A 17,169-nucleotide genomic window follows, 5' to 3' on the forward strand; every position below is an offset into this window, starting at 1 on the left:
TTCAAGCAACACGGGTTTATGATCTCCGTTTCTGTGGGTCAGGACTCCAGGTGCTGCTCAGCGGGTCCTCTGTTTCACGACCTCTCACAATGCCGCAGGCAAGGTGCCAGCCAGTTCCGGGGTCTCCTCTGAAGGCTCATGCAGGGAAGGATCCACTTCCCAGCTCATTGACTGGCTGTTGGTCTCAGCCGGTTCCTTTGGGGCTGTTGGTAGGAGGGCCTCAGTCCCTGGCCACATGAGCCTCCCCAACCAGACAGCATGCTTCATTAGAACCAACGAGAGAATCTGCAATGTCAGAATTGTTTGGAATCTAATCACGGAAGTCGTATCTCTTCACCCGGACATATTGTATTGGTTAGAAGCCAGGCACACAAGGGTAGGGGTCACACAAGGCCGTGAATGCTAAGTAGGGATCACGGGGGGATTCTCCGAGGCTGCTGCCTACACAGACCCTAAGTGACAGCAATGAGAGGCAGTCTGCTTGGGGCCTCCCCCGTGGCTTCAGTGTCCCCAGAGAGGAGGGACCTCCCAGGGGTCACGGAGATGCAACCTGAGCTCCATCCCCAAAAGTGGCCATGGGCCCAGTACGATCTGCCTGGCAACTTAGCCAAGTGCTTTCTGCTCCAAGTTCACCTTCCTCTCCTCCCAAATGGGGTGGCCATGCTTGTTCCCTCTCATGTGGGTGAGTGAATGACACATGGTCATTCCTTGTGTCCGCTCTTCGTGGGAGACCCTAGGGTGTGCTGTTCTCATCTGCATCTCACAGCCTGCAGACCTGGGATCAGAGAGGGAAAGTGACGTCCTCGAGGCCATACAGTGAATCAGTGGCAGAGACGACAGGAGGAGGGATGCGTCTGACTCCAGACCACGGTCTTAAAAGATTACACATATGAAGTATATATATTTCTGACTAGAAAAGTAACATGTTTGATCAAATCCTTCAAATGTTACACAGTCGGGGGGCGCCTGGGTGGTTCAGTCGGTTGAGCATCCAACTTCAGCTCAGGTCATTTTCTCATGGTTCATGGGTTCAAACCCCACATCGGGCTCTGCTGTGCTGACAGCTTGGAGCCCGTAGCCTGCTTCAGATTTTGTGTCTCCCCCTCTCTCTGCCCCTCCCCCACTTGCACTCTGTCTCTGTCTCTCTCAAAAATAAATAAACATTAAAAAAAAAAAAGTTACAGGGTTGGCATCAGCCTGTAGGTTGCATCCCCCTGCTGTTGTTTCGGTACAATTTAGAATGGTTTTTATGTTTTTAAACGGCTGGAAAAAAATCAAAAGAAGACTATTTTACAGTACATGATAATCATACGACGTTCACATTTAAATTTACGTGTGGGTAAATACTTTTATTGGCACATAGCCGTCTTCACTTGTTAGAATTAGGACTCGGGAGTTTTCTGGCTATAACAGTACAGGTGAGTCATCGCCATGAAGATCTTACAGCCAACAAAACCCAAATTTTTCCTATTTAGCTCTGTACAGAAAAAGTCTACCAGCCCCATTATAGAGTAATGGGTCGTGGGAAGCGAAATTCATTTGTCAAACACACATGGAGTACCTTGCTTCGGTGGTCCCATCCTGCCCCTCCTGGAGCTCACAGCCTGTTGTGGGGGATGAACAAGAATAAGGGATAAGTGGGGCACCTGGCTGGCTCGGTCGGTGGGACACGCAACTCTTGATGTCAGGGTCGTGAGTTTGAGCCCCAAATTGGGCATGGAACGTACTTAAAATAAAAAAAAAAAAAAAAGTTAAAGTAAAAAATAAGCAATATGTGAATGAGATTACTACAAGCCACGTGGCAGCTGTGACAGGACTCTCCCCGTGATTCCTGGCCCATGCCTAGCTGCTTTACCAGGCAATGTCCCTGTCACCGTATTTTTGTGTGTGTGTAGAGTATTATATACAAAATTATACTTTTTAAGTGAAAAGGGACCAGGGGCGCCTGGGTGGATAAGTTGGTTGGGCGAACAACTGCAGCTCAGGTCATGATTTCGCAGTTGGAGCCCCGCGTCGGGCTCTGTGCTGACAGCTTGGAGCCTGAAGCCTGCTTCGGATTCTGTGTCTCCCTCTCTTTCTGCCCCTGCCCCGCTTGTGCTCTCTCAAAAATAAATAAGCATTGGGGCGCCTGGGTGGCTCAGTCGGTTGAGCGACTTCAGCTCAGGTCATGATCTCGCGGTCCGTGAGTTCGAGCCCCGCGTCGGGCTCTGTGCTGACAGCTTGGAGCCTGAAGCCTGCTTCGGATTCTGTGTCTCCCTCTCTTTCTACCCCTGCCCCGCTTGTGCTCTCTCTCTCTCAAAAATAAATAAGCATTGGGGCGCCTGGGTGGCTCAGTCGGTTGAGCGACTTCAGCTCAGGTCATGATCTCGCGGTCCGTGAGTTCGAGCCCCGCGTCGGGCTCTGTGCTGACAGCTTGGAGCCTGAAGCCTGCTTCGGATTCTGTGTCTCCCTCTCTTTCTACCCCTGCCCCACTTGTGCTCTCTCTCTCTCAAAAATAAATAAGCATTGGGGCGCCTGGGTGGCTCAGTCGGTTGAGCGACTTCAGCTCAGGTCATGATCTCGCGGTCCATGAGTTCGAGCCCCGCATCGGGCTCTGTGCTGACAGCTCAGAGCCTGGAGCCTGTTTCCGATTCTGTGTCTCCCTCTCTCTCTCTGACCCTCCCCCGTTCATGCTCCGTCTCTCTCTGCCTCAAAAATAAATAAACGTTAAAAAAAATAAAAATAAATAAATAAGCATTAAAAAAAGGGGGGGAATCGGACAGATATTTATATATCCATGTTCACTGCGGCACTGTTCACGATAGCTAACAGGTGGAAACAACCCAAACGTCCCTCAGTGGATGAAGGATATACACAATGTGGTCTGTCCACACTGGAATATGATTCAGCCTTTAAAAAGGAAGGAGGCGTGCCTCGTTGGCTCAGATTGGGGAGCGTGTGACTCTTGAACTCAGGGTCATGAGTTCAAGCCCTACATTGGGTGTAGAGATTACTTAAATAAATAAAACTTTTTTTATGGGGTGCCTGGGTGGCTCCATCAGTTAAGCATCCGACTGTGGCTCAGGTCGTGATCTCACGATTTGTGAGCTGGAGCCCCATGTTGGGCTCTGCGCTGACAGTTCAGAGCCTGGAGTCTGCTTAGGGATTCTGTGTCTCCCTCTCTCTCTGTCCCTCCCCCGCTCATGCTCTGTCTCCGTCTCTCAAAAATAAATAAAAATTAAAAAATTAAAATAAATAAAACTAAAAAAAAATTTTTTTAATATTTATTTATTTTTGAAAGAGAGACAGAATGCAAGTGGGTTGGGGCAGAGAGAGAGAGAGAGAGAGAGAAGCACAGAATCCCAAGCAGGCTCCAGGCTCCGAGCTGTCAGCACGGAGCCCGATGTGGGGCTCGAACTCACAAGCTGTGAGATCATGACCTGAGCTGAAGTCAGACGCTCAACCGACTGAGCCACCCAGGTGCCCCTAAATAAAACTTTTTTAAATAAAATAAAATAAAATAAAATAAAATAAAATAAAATAAAATAAAATAAAATAAGATAAAATGGAAGGACATCCTGCTGCCTGCCACCACGTGGACGGACCCAGACGACACTGTGCGCAGTGACAAGAAGCCAGACACAGAAGGACACGTCCTGCATGACCCCACTCACAGGGGGTCCCTAGAGGAGTCCCGTCCACAGAGACAGAGAGTAGATGGGGGGAGCCAGGGGTGGGGAGTCCATGTTTCATGGGGACAGAGTCTCAGTCTGGGGACATGGGAAGTTCTGGAGACGGACGGTGGGGGCAGCTGCATGACAGAGTGTGCTTGGTGCCACTGAGCTGTGCACTTTGGAAATAGTGACAATGCTAGAGGCACCTGGGTGGCTCAGTTAAATGTCTGACTTCAGTTCAGGTCATGATCTCGTGGTTGGTGAGTTCGAACCCTACGTGGGGCTCTGTGCTGACAGCTTGGACCCTACAGCCCGCTTCCGATTCTGTCTCTCTCTCTGCCCCTTTCCCGCTGGCACTCTGTCTCTCTCTCTCTCAAAAATAAACGTAAAAAAAAAAATAAAACAAATAGTGACAATGCTAAATTTTATGTTATGTGTACTTTACAATAAAAAAGGGACCCAAACCATATTTTGTGTCTTCAATATGCACATATTCATAGGAGTAAATTCAGAAGTGTCCACATACCCATTTTTGTCACAGCATTTGCTATGGGGTGGGAGGGAGGAAATGAGTCAGAAAGGAGGGAAAAATCCAGCTGGCTAGTTCAGTTTAAAAAGATATGAAGCAAACGTAACACTAACATATATTTGTTCCAGTGGCAGATAACATGGGTCTTAGTTATTTTATTCCCGGTTGGTGTCTGTACTTTTAACGTTTTTGTTGTAGTTTTTAACTAGGGTCCAAACCTAACGTGGGGCTTGAACTCTCAAACCTGAGTTCAAGGGTCCCATGTTCTACCAACCGAGCCAGTTGGGCACCCCGGTGTCTGTATTTTTAAAAATATATTATTTTCAAAAGTTTGTGTCTGGCTTCCTTCATTTAACCACTTGCTGTGTATTTCATTCATGCCCTTCATGGTTTATTTATCCAGATACCAGTAGATGGACATGTGGGTTTGTTTTTTTTTTTTTTTCCCTCCAAGTTTTCTGATTTTAATAGCGGACTGTTAGCTTCCTGGGACATCTCTGTGCACACAGTGGGGCCAGCATTTGGGGGATACATTCCTCAAAGTGGGGTTGTGGAGCTGGCCCCATTGGAAGGACAATGCCACCCTGCCTCTCATGTTTGCTTCCCTGTCACCTGTCCCCAGTGCACTCATGTCCACATGTCTTGGATATGTCCGTCCAGCTCCCCAGGGACCCCACAATGGGCTACCGGTCCCTGCCAAGTGCTACTGATTTCTTTCGACCTGCAAAAAAGCAAAGCAAAGCAAAACAAAAACCGCGCACGAGGACGGTTCCCAGGTGGGGGACACAACGCCTGCCTGATGCTACCTGGGACTACGTACTCATTTCTCTCCTGCTGGCCTCCCTCTCCCATCTGCAAATGGGGACTGAGCTACTCCAAGCGGGTGACTACTGAAATTGACACCGATGCCCACATGCCTTGCAAACTCTAAAGTGGGCGAGACGAAGTTGTATTTTAAACGTTTTGTTTTGTACCGTTTGCCTGCGACCTAGTTCCTTCACTCCTTCCATTCACTTAATTTTACGACGACTAGTAAGGGAACTTATGGCAGGCGGGGAGTAAGCGGAGTCCCGCGGCACAGGTCACCCGAACGACCCGACTGTCCCCAGCGCCCGTGGTCGCGCGCCGGGCGCCCAGCTCCGGGCTGCAGGGCCGTCCTGCGGGGCGCTCACGGGCGTGCCCGGCGTCCACCCGCGGTTCCATCTGCGGACGGGGCCCGGCGGGCCCTCCCACCCACCGTCACCGCGGTCTTGCCTGCAGCCGCCGCTGCAGCCGCCATCCCCTCCCGGGAGACGAGTTCCGGGAAGTAGCGGAGGTGCAGGCGTGGGAAGGGGCGCCTCCACCCGGCGTGACCCCGCGCCGGGCGTGGCCTTTGCCCACTGTTGACCCCGCGCGCCACTTCCGACCTGAACTCAAACAAGGAAGCCAAGCCGCGCCTGCGCCCCGCGGTGCCTAGCTCGGAGCGCCTCAGCGCGAACGCGCACGCACGCAGCACGCAGCACGCACGCGGCTCGGCCCGCGAGCCCCCCTCCGCGGGGTGGGGCCGACGCCGGCGCGGGGGGGACTCCACTTCCCAGAACACCCTGCGGCGACGCCGAGAGCCGAGGAGGACCGAGGCCGCCGCGCGGTGGTGGCTACCGCACGCAAGGCACGCACGCAGGAACGCACGCACTTAGGCGGGCGCACCCCTGGCCCCGCCCCCGGAGGCCCCGTGCGGGAGCGCGCCCGGGCGTGCGCAGGGCGGCGGCGCGGGCGCGGTGGCGCGCGGTGACCGTTGGCGCTGAGGGGAGGAGGCAGCGCGGCCGCCGCCGTTGCGCAGATCCGGGCCGCGGCTGTGGGGAGGGCGCCGGGGCCGGTGACCTTCCGGAGGCGGGAGCGAGCCAGGGGGCCCGGGACGCCGAGCGCCGCCGCCATGAACAACTCGGGCGCTGACGAGATCGGGTGAGGACGCGCCGGCCTGCGCCGTCGCCGCCCAGACGCCGCCCCGGCCCCCGTCAAGGTCACGCCGCCGGGCCGCGCTGGGGCCCGGTGGCCTGGGGGTCCGCGCACCCGGGACGCGGCGAGGCGGGGGGGGGGGTGGCGAGCGGGATCCTGGGAGTCCGGCGTCCCGCCGCTTCCTGGCCAGGGCGCCCTTGGGAGGGTCGGGGGGGACCCCGCTGCTTCCTGCCTGAGGTGGACTCGGAACGGGAGCTCCCGGCGGGTGGGGGGGGGGGGTGTCAGGACGTCCCCGCCGCCGCCGCCGCGCCCGACTTTCCCGCTGGGGGATCGGACGCGGGAAACTGGGGATCCGGGTCGTCTCGTCCGCCCCCCGCGCCTGGGTTTTTTGCTGGGGGACCCGGAACGGGGCTCTGGGAGCGTCCGCAGGGACCCCGCTGCTTCCTGGCCGAGCGGGACCCGCAACGGGAGCTCCGGAGGGGTCTGGGGCGCCTTGTCTTCCGCCTCGCTTGCACTTCCCGGTGGCGGAGCCCGAGCGGAAACGGGAGGGTTCTGGGGCGCCCGGGGCTCCCCCGCCCCCAGCCCGCGCACCAACTTGGCGGGTCGGCGCACGTGGCGGGCCCGGCCCCGGAGTGCCAGTTCCGCCGCCGCGCAGAACTTGTTCCAGCCGGGACTCGGGGTGGCGGCTCGCCCCGTTTCCGCTCTTGGCCCCTTCCCGAAGTGCTAAGAACGCGGAAGGTTCACGGACCGAGGGCTCGGGGCGAAGGTCACGGGGGGGGGGGCGGCCGGGGCCGGAGCCCTCGGCAGCGTGTCCATCTCCGAGCGCCCGCGCCATCTGATGGGTCCGCAGCTGGAGCCCCTTGCGGCTCGCGCCCCGCGACAGACGTGCCGGGGGGTGGACAGCAGAGGCCCGCTTCCCGGGGCCTCTGCTTGAGCAGCTACTAGTGGGGAGTTCGTGTCGTAATTACAGCCCGTGTGATGCTCACGCGGCCCGGAGCGGAGCCCGAGATCCCCGAGGGGCTCGGAAACCCATTTCTGTCCTAGTTCGGGGCTCGGACTAGTTTTCTTTGCAGACACTGGCTCCTGCCCGGCCGGCGTGGTTTTTCGGTTACATTTCTCCGGCGGCCCCGGGGCGGGTGTGCGTGTCCCCACGCCCGGAGCTTTGAAGAGGCGCGGGTTTGTGGTCAAGCGCTGGGTTCGGTAAGTCCTTGTGCGGCCTCCAGGTCCAGGTTACACGGGCGGACGTGACAGGCATGTTGTGCCCGCCCCCCCCCTCCCCGAAAACGGCGCACCGCAGCGGCCCAGGAGGGAGACCCTTAGCTCCCCGCTGGGCTTGTCAGGGGCGGCGGGGGGGGGGGGGGGGAGGGGCCTGGACACCTGTGTTCTTCGGGTCACGTAGGTGGTGGTAGGTGGGGGGGGGTCGCAGTGTGTCCGACTGGAAACCAGGGAACAGGGACACCGTGCTCCAGAGATGGGGCAGAGTCTGACGGAAGACAGCGTGCACCCGTCACCTCCCCATGGCCGTGGCCTTCCAGAGCGCTGCGCAAAGTGCGGGGTCCCTCACAAGGGCCAGCAGCGGTTAGGAGGGAAGGGAGCCTGGATACCCCGAGACCCGCCCAGGGGTGTGCTGCCAGGGCCCGAGCCCGGGTCTGCCGAGGCCGTGGAGCTGGCGGTGGGGCCGGGGGCCGGTGGGCCTGGTTCCCTTCCCCTCTCCTCTCGAAAACCCACCCCGATCGCTCACCTTTGAAAGTTGTCAAGGCAGGGGTCCCCGAAATCTCTTCGTGTTTTGTAAGTGGAAATCTGTTGCCAGGAAGTATCGATCGGTCTCTTTTCCCAGAGTAAGCTTGTCTCTACTCCGTCCAGTGGGGTTTCGGGGTCTGCTTTGGTCTCCTTGCCACCACATCCCGGGGCGGGGGGGGGGGGGGGTCCCTTGGGCCCCCTGACGAGCCCTGATGCCGTTTCCCGTGAGGGGTCCGCACCTGCCTGCTTTGGGGTGGTTCCCACGCAGGAGCTCCTGTTGTGCCTAGAGCCAGGTGATGGTGATGGCAGATGTGACCGGGACGTGACAGTCTGAGTGACGTCCCGTGAGCTGCATCTTCATCTCCAGTCTCCTCCACTCTGGCCTTTGGCCAGCCTCGTACTGAGGGAGCTCTTGATAGGTGGGAAGGGCTTGCTCCCCCTTTGCTAACAGGAGCCCCGTGTGTGGGGCGCCCACCAGCGTACGAGTGTACTCGTGAGTTTGAGTCTTCAGCGAAAGAGAGCCCCGCCAGGTGGTGACCGTACCTGAGCTGGCTCAGGTTCCTCTGAAGCGAAGGCACCGGGGAGAGAGGAAGCTGGTGAGCACCGGGGTCCCGACTGTCCCAGTCAGCCAGAGCAGAGGGAGGGCCGGGTCTCGAGGGCAGAGGGGTGATAGGAGCAGCAGCGTCACGTGTGGCCACACGGAGCAGATGTGTGACGGGCTGATAGCCTCCCTTCTGAGCCAGGGACCCGGGGACGGGCGCTCACCTTGCTGGGGGTGGCACTGAGCCCTCGTTCCCCTGCCGTAACCTCAGGAAGTTGGTTTCGTGGAGGGTCTCGCGATTCTGACTCTGGAACCGGTGCGGGCACAAGGCTTCAGGGACCCCGAAGGCGCCTGGGATCTTGTGGGTGCTCGTGAGCGCTCGGCAGGGGCCAGTTCCTGTCAGGACAGAGCCCGCTCGTGTGGTGGAACTGGAGAGAGGTCGGGGGAGGATTTCATCTGGCACGTGTCTTACTAGTAGGACGGGGCCAACTGGACACTCTCAAGGGGAGAGTGCGTGGGAGAGAGCTGACTCCAGGGAGAGAAGGCAGAGTGGCGTCCGGGTCACTTTGAGAGGCGGTGCGGGCAGGCAGCGGGAGGCCGAGGCCGCCGGAGCCAGAAGCACAGAAAGCGGGCGACCCCAGCCGCCCCAGCAGCCCGGCGATCCCCTGAGTGCTGGCAGGACGGGGCCAGAGGCCTGGGCCTCGAGGGGCAGGGACTCGTTGACTACCCGCTGTCACTAGCGCCTGGGAGGTGGGAAGAGTCCTGATGGTCTGGTCAGAGAGGGCGTGCTTGGGGAGGGGGCCGTTTCTTGCAACGTAGGGGCCGTGAGACCTGAACGGGTGGAGGGTAGAGATGCTCCCCTTGGCATTTCGGAGCTGTTCTGGGACAGGGTTTCTCCCCAGCCCTGCGGCCATTTGGGGCATCCTGGGCACCGCGGGGGCGAGCGGCATCCCTGGCCCCCACGCACTCAGTCCCAGGAGCACCCCTGCTTGTGATAATCTCAGACGTCCCCAGATATGGCGCAGTGTCACCTGGGGGGGGGGGGGGGCAAGATCACTCTAAATGAGACACCTGTTTGATGTCTACTTTTTTCAGCCTGGTTCCCAGTGTGTCCCTGCCGCTTGTTCCCCCGGTTTAGCTCTTGTTTCCCGTAGCGGGAACTAGTCTGACGCCTGCAGGGGGGTGTCATGGTGTTGGGAGACTCTCTGGTCGATTTCGTTCTGTTTTCAGGTTTCGCGTCTGGTCGAGCACCTTGACCGGTGGTGCGCCCTCCTCACAAGCAGAAACTCACCCAGAGTACCTCACCAGTGACACCCTTCCTAGAGCACCTGCTGGGAGCTGGGCCCGAACTTTGTCCCCCAGGTCCAGCCCTTTCCTCTGCAGGGCAGACCGAGGTTTAGAAGGGCAGGGGACTTGCCCAGGGACCCCTAAGACGAGCCAGAGCTGGGAGTCCCGTGCTCTTGGTGAGCCAGGAGAGCCCTTGTAGGGAATGGCAGGGATCGGGGCCGGGCCCAAATGTGTACATTTTGTCTCTCAGTGAGGTGGTGCTGTCGTCACAGCGTGACTGTCTCCATCACAGTGTCACACCCTGTCAGAGTTGTGAGTAACGTTTTCAGCAGGAGGTCACTTGTTTGAAGCTCTTGCCGGGTACCGGGGTGTGGGGGGGGGGGGGTGCTTACAGTGGAAGGCTGCAGGCATCGGGAGTTCATGCCAGGCACTGGGGGTGTCCTGGGGTTCTCTCCTGAACGTGTCACTCAACCCCCACAGTGGTCGGGAGGGGGGGTGATCTCACTTTGCTGGCAGGAGGGAAGCCTGAGCTGCTGAGGGCAGGGCCGGCAGAGGCAGGTTCTGGGGTAAGGGCTGAGTCCCAACAGTTGTCCTCCGGGTCTTTTCTTCTGTTGCAGTGGGAGGGCCAGAAGTGGGGTGGCTCCGTGGCGTCTGGGTCGGTGCTGTGTGTTCCTCCTCGGGCTGCTTCCCTCCCTACGGGGAAACAGGGCATACTCAGGGACACAGGGTCCCAGTGTGACCGCACCAGAGGAGCAGGAAAGTGCGAGCATGGGCTCTGGGTTGCGTGTCTTTGAGTTGAAAGGGCTGTTGCTAAACAACCAGGATCAGTCCTGGGCCCTCTGCTTCTCGCCCTCCAGAGCTAAGCTAAGCTCTGTCGCACTGCTGCCTTACTGGTGGCTGTCTCACCAGGCACGGTGGCACTTTCTGAAGCCTGCAAGCGTGCTGCCGAGGGGCAGAGCCTGCAGTGGCTGGCCTGGGCCAGGGGAAGCTGCCGAAGATTTACTTTCTGGCAGAAACGGCACGCGGCTGCCCTAAAGTACACAGAGCTGGAGCTGGGCCGTGCTCCAGAGCAGGGTTCGGTCTCAGCGGGTGGGCAAGGGGGAGAGTCCACCAGGGCCTGGTGCCCGGGTTACCCTTGCAGAGCCCCTTCCGAGAGGAGGTCGGCAGGAGGGCATGGACGGCCTCTCCCTGGCTCTCTGGGTGGTGGTATTGCCCATTCCCCCTCAAGAACCTGACTCTCGGTCACCTGGGAGAGCCAGGAGGTCCCCTTGGCCGTCTGCGGGGTTCAGGGGCTGTGGGGGGCCCCTGACTTTCCGCTTCTGCTGAGTAATGACTCTCGTGCGCTTAAGAGCAGGGAAGGGCTGGAGGGGGGAACCACACAGTCAGCCGTCCGCTTCGTCTGCAGGGTCCCGTGTGTGAGCACCCGTTGACACCTGAGAGCCACACGCTGCCAGGCGAGCGTGTCTAGGCCGCCCCGGGATGGCTGCTGGGGTGAACGGTCTCACACTCGGCGCCAGGCGTGCATGCACATCCGTGTCGACCGGTCAGGGTTTTGCTGCCCGGGCAGCAGTGGAGCCGTGCCTGGCCGGGCCCGGCTGGGCCTGCTAAACGCACTGTGGTCTCTGAGGCTCAGACGTTGGGGCTTTGTGCTGGGGCTCTGGAGGGGCCCTACGCAGGACCTTCCGGAACCTGTTGGCACCTTCTGTCTGCGGACCAGGGAAAGTATGCCCTCGGAGCAGGAGGAGAGGAAGTAGAAAGTCCGAGAGCAGCTAGCGCTGAAGCCTGGAGCTCTCTTCCCCGAGTGAGCAGCTGTGCCTGTCGGGGCAGGTCCCCCAGAGCCTGCAGCCGGGAGACCTGGAGTCCTGTTGTTTCCGCAGCGAGGGACATCTCTCGGAGCTTATGGTTTTATAGACCTTGAGCTTCAGAACATTGCAAAATGGTCACCAAGGTCCCTAGATGCTCTTTCCCAGCCAGACTCCCCAGGCTTACATCTTGCCCCATTTGTGCGTCCCCTCCCATACTCCGCGTCCGTCTTTTGTGAAGTATTGGGGAGTGAGCAGAGCCCTGTGTCCCTTTGTGAACGGGAATATTCTCTGAAATCGGCACAGCACGATAAAACGAGAGCACAGCGTTGATGCCTTTTTACCATCCAGTCCACAGGGCAGTCTAGGGTGTCAGTTGTGTGGGTGATGGTGTTTCTGGTCTTTTCTCCTTAACGTCTGATTTTGAAATTTAAATAAGGGCTGGAACCGAGACTGGTCAGACGAGTTCCTTCCTTCCTTCCTAGGCCTGCTGCTGGTGAAGGATTGGGTTGCTTGGAAGGATACCTGCTTATGACCTTGCCGTTTTGGCTGGAGGCGCGCTAGCTAGAGGCTGGTGTGTGGCTCAGAAAGTTGGGTTTGGTTTTGTTTTGTTGAGGAATGCTCGAGGTCTCTTTTTCCTGCATGAATTTGCGTTTTCACAGCAAACCCTTGTTCGCTACTGTGTGGAAGGGGTGGGCCGGCACGCGGCTCCGAGGCGGCTCCTCCTCCGGGGTGCCAGCCGGCCTGGGGGCCTGCAGCCACTCATCGGCTGGGCACGCGGCTCCGAGGCGGCTCCTCCTCCGGGGTGCCAGCCGCCCTGGGGGCCTGCAGCCACTCATCGGCTGGGCGCCGGGCCCCGCGAGGGAGGGCCGTCCTGAGTCCCGGCTTGCTCTGGGCAGCGCCCTGGGCCTCTGGGGAGGCCTCCCTCCCCTGGGAGCGTTTGGAGGTGGGAAGGAGCCTGGCCTGGCTCTGAGGGTACTAGGAGACACGGACTTAAGTTAATGAGGCCTGAATGGAGGCCTCCCCCTGCTGCTTGATCAGCACGTTCCCTGAAACTTGCCCCTTACGGAGCTGCCTCGGCCAGATGTGCCTGCCCGGTGCCCCCCTCCCTGGACCGTGGCGGCCGGCTTGCGGGCATTTTGAGGCTGGCACTGGGTACCTGTCTGGTGGTGGGAATGGTTTCTCACGCACCGTGCGTGAGTTGCCTGTTCTCAGAGAACAGGCCACGGTAGGAACGAGCCCAGGGCGGGCACGCGGGGGTTTGTCCTGGGGTGCAGGATGGGGCACCCTGTCTGGCAGCCCTTCTTGGTTGCTCGGGAGTGCATTTGTCTTCAAGTCGCGCTCAGCTGCAGACGCCGGGACCGCGGAGCCCCGCGTCCCAGATGCGGACTGAGCCTTGGCCACCCGCTGGCATCTGCAGACCAATCAGGTGGCATCCAGGTCCCACTCTGAGGGTGACAGCGGTCATGCCCCCTTTTCCTGGGGGACGCCAGCAGCACAGAGCCGCCACCGCTGCAGTTGAAGCCCCTCCTCTGCCGAACCCGCTGTCTGGGTTCGTGGGGGGCCCGAGCGGTGCCTGAAGGGGCCTGTGGGTCTTGGAGATACGTGTGAGCTCTGCCCCAGTAGGGGCTGGAGTAGCTGTAGCACGCTGGCCTGTCCTGGGACGTGCCCCAGTGCCTCAGTTTCCAGGCCTGGCCAGCCCGGGGGCATTGGGAACAGTGGACACCACCCTATGGCCTGTTGGCGTTCTAGACCCCGCTAGAGGTGGGGTGTGCAGAAGAGGCAGGTAGGTGATAGTGCGCTTCCTCTTGAAGGTTCCAGCCTGGGCTGCCTTGGGGCGGGAAGTATGGGCCAGGGTTTCAGTACTGAGTGATCTGTGGGTCGTTGCTCACGACCATGTGGAAAATACCTGAGGCTTTAACCTAGAGCCCCCACCCCTGCTGCCGCTCTGGTTAGTTGAGTGTGCTTTCAGACCCGACTTCTAACTCCACAGTATCTGCAAGAGCAGTGGGGAAGTGTGCCCCGTAACCGCACCCCGGATCCTCTGCAGTTTGGGGGCTCCTGTTGGTGCATTTTGCAAGGTCTCGTTTTCTCACCGGTTTGGTCAGTGACGGTGTGTGGCTCTGGATGTGTCGTCTTTGCTTATGCGTCGTGAGCCTCGCTCCCCGTCGTCTTGGTAGGTCTTGATGTCGTCTTTCCTGTCTACAGCTGGCAAGGCCGGGCGGTGGCCACGGTGGACACACGTCGTTGCCACGATCGCACGGCACATGTAGGCACGTCTCCACCAGCTTCTCGTGGATTGCCATCTGAGGAGGGGGCAGGTGGCTGACATGTTTGAGGCAAGGACTATCTTGACCCTAAACGTGTTCTTGTTGAATTGCAGGAAGCTCTTCGTGGGCGGTCTTGACTGGAGCACCACCCAAGGTAGGTGGTGGGGACCGCCTGTATGCCAGGCACCGTGCCTCCCCTTGGTCGTGAACGCGTGTGAATTTGTGTCTCGCTACTGCTTTTGGGGGGCAAGGGTTTCTTTCCTTCTTGGTTAGCTTACTGTCTTGAATTCTGGGGAGGAGGGTCGCCGGACTGGGAGTCGTCCTGGAGTCCTGGCAGAGGTAGGGGAGGGACGTGGAGGGCAGGAGACGAGTGTGGAGGTCTGCAGGCTTGCTGGCGCGGTCGCCGAGCTCAGGCCCCGTGCAGGGCCCTGAGCAGCTTGTGGTAGTCGACGTTCCCGGTGGCCGCCTGGCTCCCCTCACACTTCACTTTTGAGATTGCCTTTGGCCACTGCCGTTGTCAGTCGCACCCCCGCTAATTCACGCAGAGACGTGTGCGTCCGTGTCTAGGATCCCCAGTCCTTCCCCAGGGGCCTCCTGCCCTTTCCGTCTTCAACCACCCCCGTCCACTGATGTGCCAGTTTAAAAGTTGCTGGTTGCGCTTCCCAGGTCAGCCGAAGGGCCAGGAGCACGTGTGCGTGTGTGCTTACACACCTGCTGCGATACTGTGCTTAACGCTCTGGTGTGTGTGTCTGTGTTTTTGTCCCAATCTCTGAGCAGAGACTCTACGCAGCTACTTTTCCCAATATGGAGAAGTTGTAGACTGTGTGATCATGAAAGATAAAACCACCAACCAGTCTCGAGGCTTTGGGTTTGTCAAATTTAAAGACCCAAACTGTGTGGGGACGGTGCTGGCCAGCAGACCACACACACTGGACGGCCGAAACGTAAGTGTCCTTCCTCAGTCTACCACCCGCATCCCCCCCCCCCCCCCGCCCCGCCCCGCCCCGGCCCTGCTGTGTGTGGCCCCTTCAGCTGCGTCTGCCGCTGGGCTTGAGAGGTGCTCACGCCAAGGGGTGTCGTAGCGGGGTTGACCTAAGGGGTTGCAGCTCCGGGCTGAGGCTGTATGACGGAGCAGGTTGTGGACTTGGGGTGAATTGACGGGGGCACGTGCTTGCTGGCCGTGCCGGCACCTTTTCTGGGGGAAGCAGCTTCGTGCTCACGATGGGCTCGTTTGAAACTTCTACAGATCGACCCAAAGCCATGCACACCTCGGGGGATGCAGCCGGAGAGGACACGGCCGAAGGAAGCATGGGTAAGGGGCCGGGCTGGGCGAGGTGGCCTCTCGGGGTGTCGTGTGCGTTCGTGGCCACAGTCGGAAGGAAATGCGCACCTCTGATCTGGTGTCTTCGCTCCTTACGACTGAGAGCAACAGAGGCCCGGTTCGGTGTCCGAGCAGCCGAGGGTTGCTCGGATCCATCCAATGGCGCACGTTGTTCATCTCATAGCCGAGAGAAGCGCTCTTCCTGGTCTGTCTTAACGGGAGGAAAAAGACTGCTCGCACCCGTTTGTGACCCGGAACGGTCCGTTTTCTCCTCACTGGTGGTGGCTCCGCGCCTGCCCCAGGGGGGGACCCCGTGTCAGAGCGCCCTCTGCACCTGCCCCCCACCCCCTCTGCTTGCCGGCCGTGCCTGCCCAGGTGCTGCGGCTCAGGGGCAAGGGGCCATTTGCCCGCGTCCAAAAGCCTGCTTGCCGGTTGTTCGAACAACTGAGTCAGGGTCCACCAGTGTGGCGGCTCCTCAGGGATTCTCTGAGCGGCGTGTGGCCCTTGGTGCTTGGCCAACTGGAGCAGACCCGTTCTCCGTCCACTGTCACCCGTACCTCCCCTTCCACCACCCAGCAGGTCTCAGAAGACTGTCATCCAGGAAGCCTTTGTCCTAGCATAGAGGCCTGGCCAGAGCCGGGCCGGAGGCAGAGGGCACATATCTGATCAGCATGTCTGGGCCAGGGCCCGAGAACCTGAATTTCTAGCAGAGTCCCACTGCTGCTTGTAGACAAGGGCTCCAGACCCTTGAAACAGTTTTTATTTTCCCAATTTCCTATCAGGAAACTTTCCAGGAACTTTACAGAAAGATCGGAAGAGTAGTACGTCAGATATATCTGTTCGCTTCGTCAATCGTTAATGTTTTCCTGAAGTTGCCTGTGTTTCTGTCTCATCTCTGTATCTCCCGCTCCTAAGTTCTGGAGCGTGCAGCTCCTGTAAGCACGTCCTCCCACAGAATACCCACCCCCACAGCTGAAGCGGCAGCCGTGGTGCCCAGGGCCACCTGTGTCCAGACGGTGCACTCGTGGCTCTGGGCTTCTTCCACAGGTGGCTGTCATACCTCTTCTCTTCAGACTGGAACCGAGGCCGCCACGTTCACATTCCGTTTGGTTACTCGTGTTCTTTACTAAGACGGAACGGTCATGTAGGGTAACCGCGTTTTGATGGCATTTGACCCCTGTGTGGACCTGTGAGACCTCGCCCACCCCCAGAGTTCAGTCGTGTTGTCCAGAGCGGCTAGGACGACGTAGTCTGGGAGCCCCGTGGCCAGGAAGGATGAGGGGCATGTGAGGAATGCGGTGGGGAGGCAGCCCCCTAGGAGTAGGGGCTGAGGTCTTGTCCTCCACCTGGAGTCCAGCGCTTCCCTCCCAGGCGTGAGGCCGTCTGCAGAGAGGGAGGGATCGCTGGGGTCAGTTGAGGCAAGTGGCTTCTCAGTTACTGCAACTTCCCATGGTCCTCTCCGGTCACCCACTAAAAACCTGGAAAGCTGTTTTCATCATCGCGGCCACCTTGCCCTCCTGAGGCCTTGCTTTTCAGATCGTAGAGCCTTACGCTTTACAGCCGTTGTCGTTCGGGATAATTACGCACGGGACCCACCACACGCTCCGTGCACACGCATTGGAAATGCAGTGGTGCCCGTGCTGCCGGGTCCCTGTCACCTTGGGACTCCCTGGGAAAATGGGAAAAGTTACAGTGGCTTGCCAGTTGTGATTCTCTTTGGATTTAGTGGGGTTTTGGACTGTTTGGGTCTGGCTTTTCGCTGGTTCCTAAAACCAATGCCGAGTGTAGCTCACGTATGCACTGTAGAGACGGTTGTGAGGGTTCGAACCCCTGCACGGACTAACCATTTTTTCCCTCTTGAAACAGCAGAAAGGACCCAGGAGCGATAACAGTAAATCAAATAAGATATTTGTCGGTGGGATCCCTCACAATTGCGGTGAGACAGAGCTCAGGGAATACTTCAAGAAATTCGGAGTGGTGAGTTGTTCTGGGCCGGAGCACGGCAGGGCGGGGCGGGACGGGAGGTTAAGCCTGGCAGCTGTCTCCTCGGGGCCTGTGTCTTCCCCAGAGCGGGCCCGAGCCTAGGAGAGG

General features: G+C 59.0%; 2 protein-coding genes and 1 long non-coding RNA gene across 7 annotated transcripts in view; 2 read left to right on the forward strand and 1 right to left on the reverse strand.

The window, feature by feature from the left end:
- LOC115528544 lies at positions 1 to 7,948 on the reverse strand. Its single transcript, XR_003973290.1, has 2 exons — positions 7,859 to 7,948; positions 1 to 285 (listed from the first exon to the last, which is right to left on the reverse strand). It is a non-coding gene; the product is annotated as an uncharacterized LOC115528544 (long non-coding RNA).
- Positions 5,951 to 17,169, forward strand: part of DAZAP1 (DAZ associated protein 1) — a 25,139-nt gene continuing 13,920 nt past the window's right edge. Inside the window, exons 1-5 of one of the 4 annotated variants that reach the window (XM_030336170.1) lie at positions 5,951 to 6,123; positions 13,871 to 13,911; positions 14,535 to 14,701; positions 15,004 to 15,069; positions 16,948 to 17,055. In XM_030336170.1, the coding sequence (XP_030192030.1) occupies positions 6,095 to 6,123; positions 13,871 to 13,911; positions 14,535 to 14,701; positions 15,004 to 15,069; positions 16,948 to 17,055 (411 nt within the window). In that variant the 5' untranslated portion in view covers positions 5,951 to 6,094. Of the gene's footprint in view, positions 6,124 to 7,105; positions 7,318 to 8,364; positions 8,454 to 13,870; positions 13,912 to 14,534; positions 14,702 to 15,003; positions 15,070 to 16,944; positions 17,056 to 17,169 lie in introns of those variants that run through there. The other 3 variants (XM_030336164.1, XM_030336185.1, XM_030336177.1) reach the window with 3 other exon arrangements.
- RPS15 (ribosomal protein S15) overlaps positions 14,309 to 17,169 on the forward strand; it is a 22,003-nt gene continuing 19,142 nt past the window's right edge. For both annotated transcript variants that reach the window (XM_030336597.1, XM_030336607.1), the window contains exon 1: positions 14,309 to 14,312. The gene's annotated coding sequence lies outside the window, so the exon portion shown is untranslated. The remainder of the gene's footprint in view (positions 14,313 to 17,169) is intronic.

The sequence above is a fragment of the Lynx canadensis genome, chromosome A2 (genome assembly GCF_007474595.2).
Source record: "Lynx canadensis isolate LIC74 chromosome A2, mLynCan4.pri.v2, whole genome shotgun sequence".
NCBI lineage: Eukaryota > Metazoa > Chordata > Mammalia > Carnivora > Felidae > Lynx > Lynx canadensis.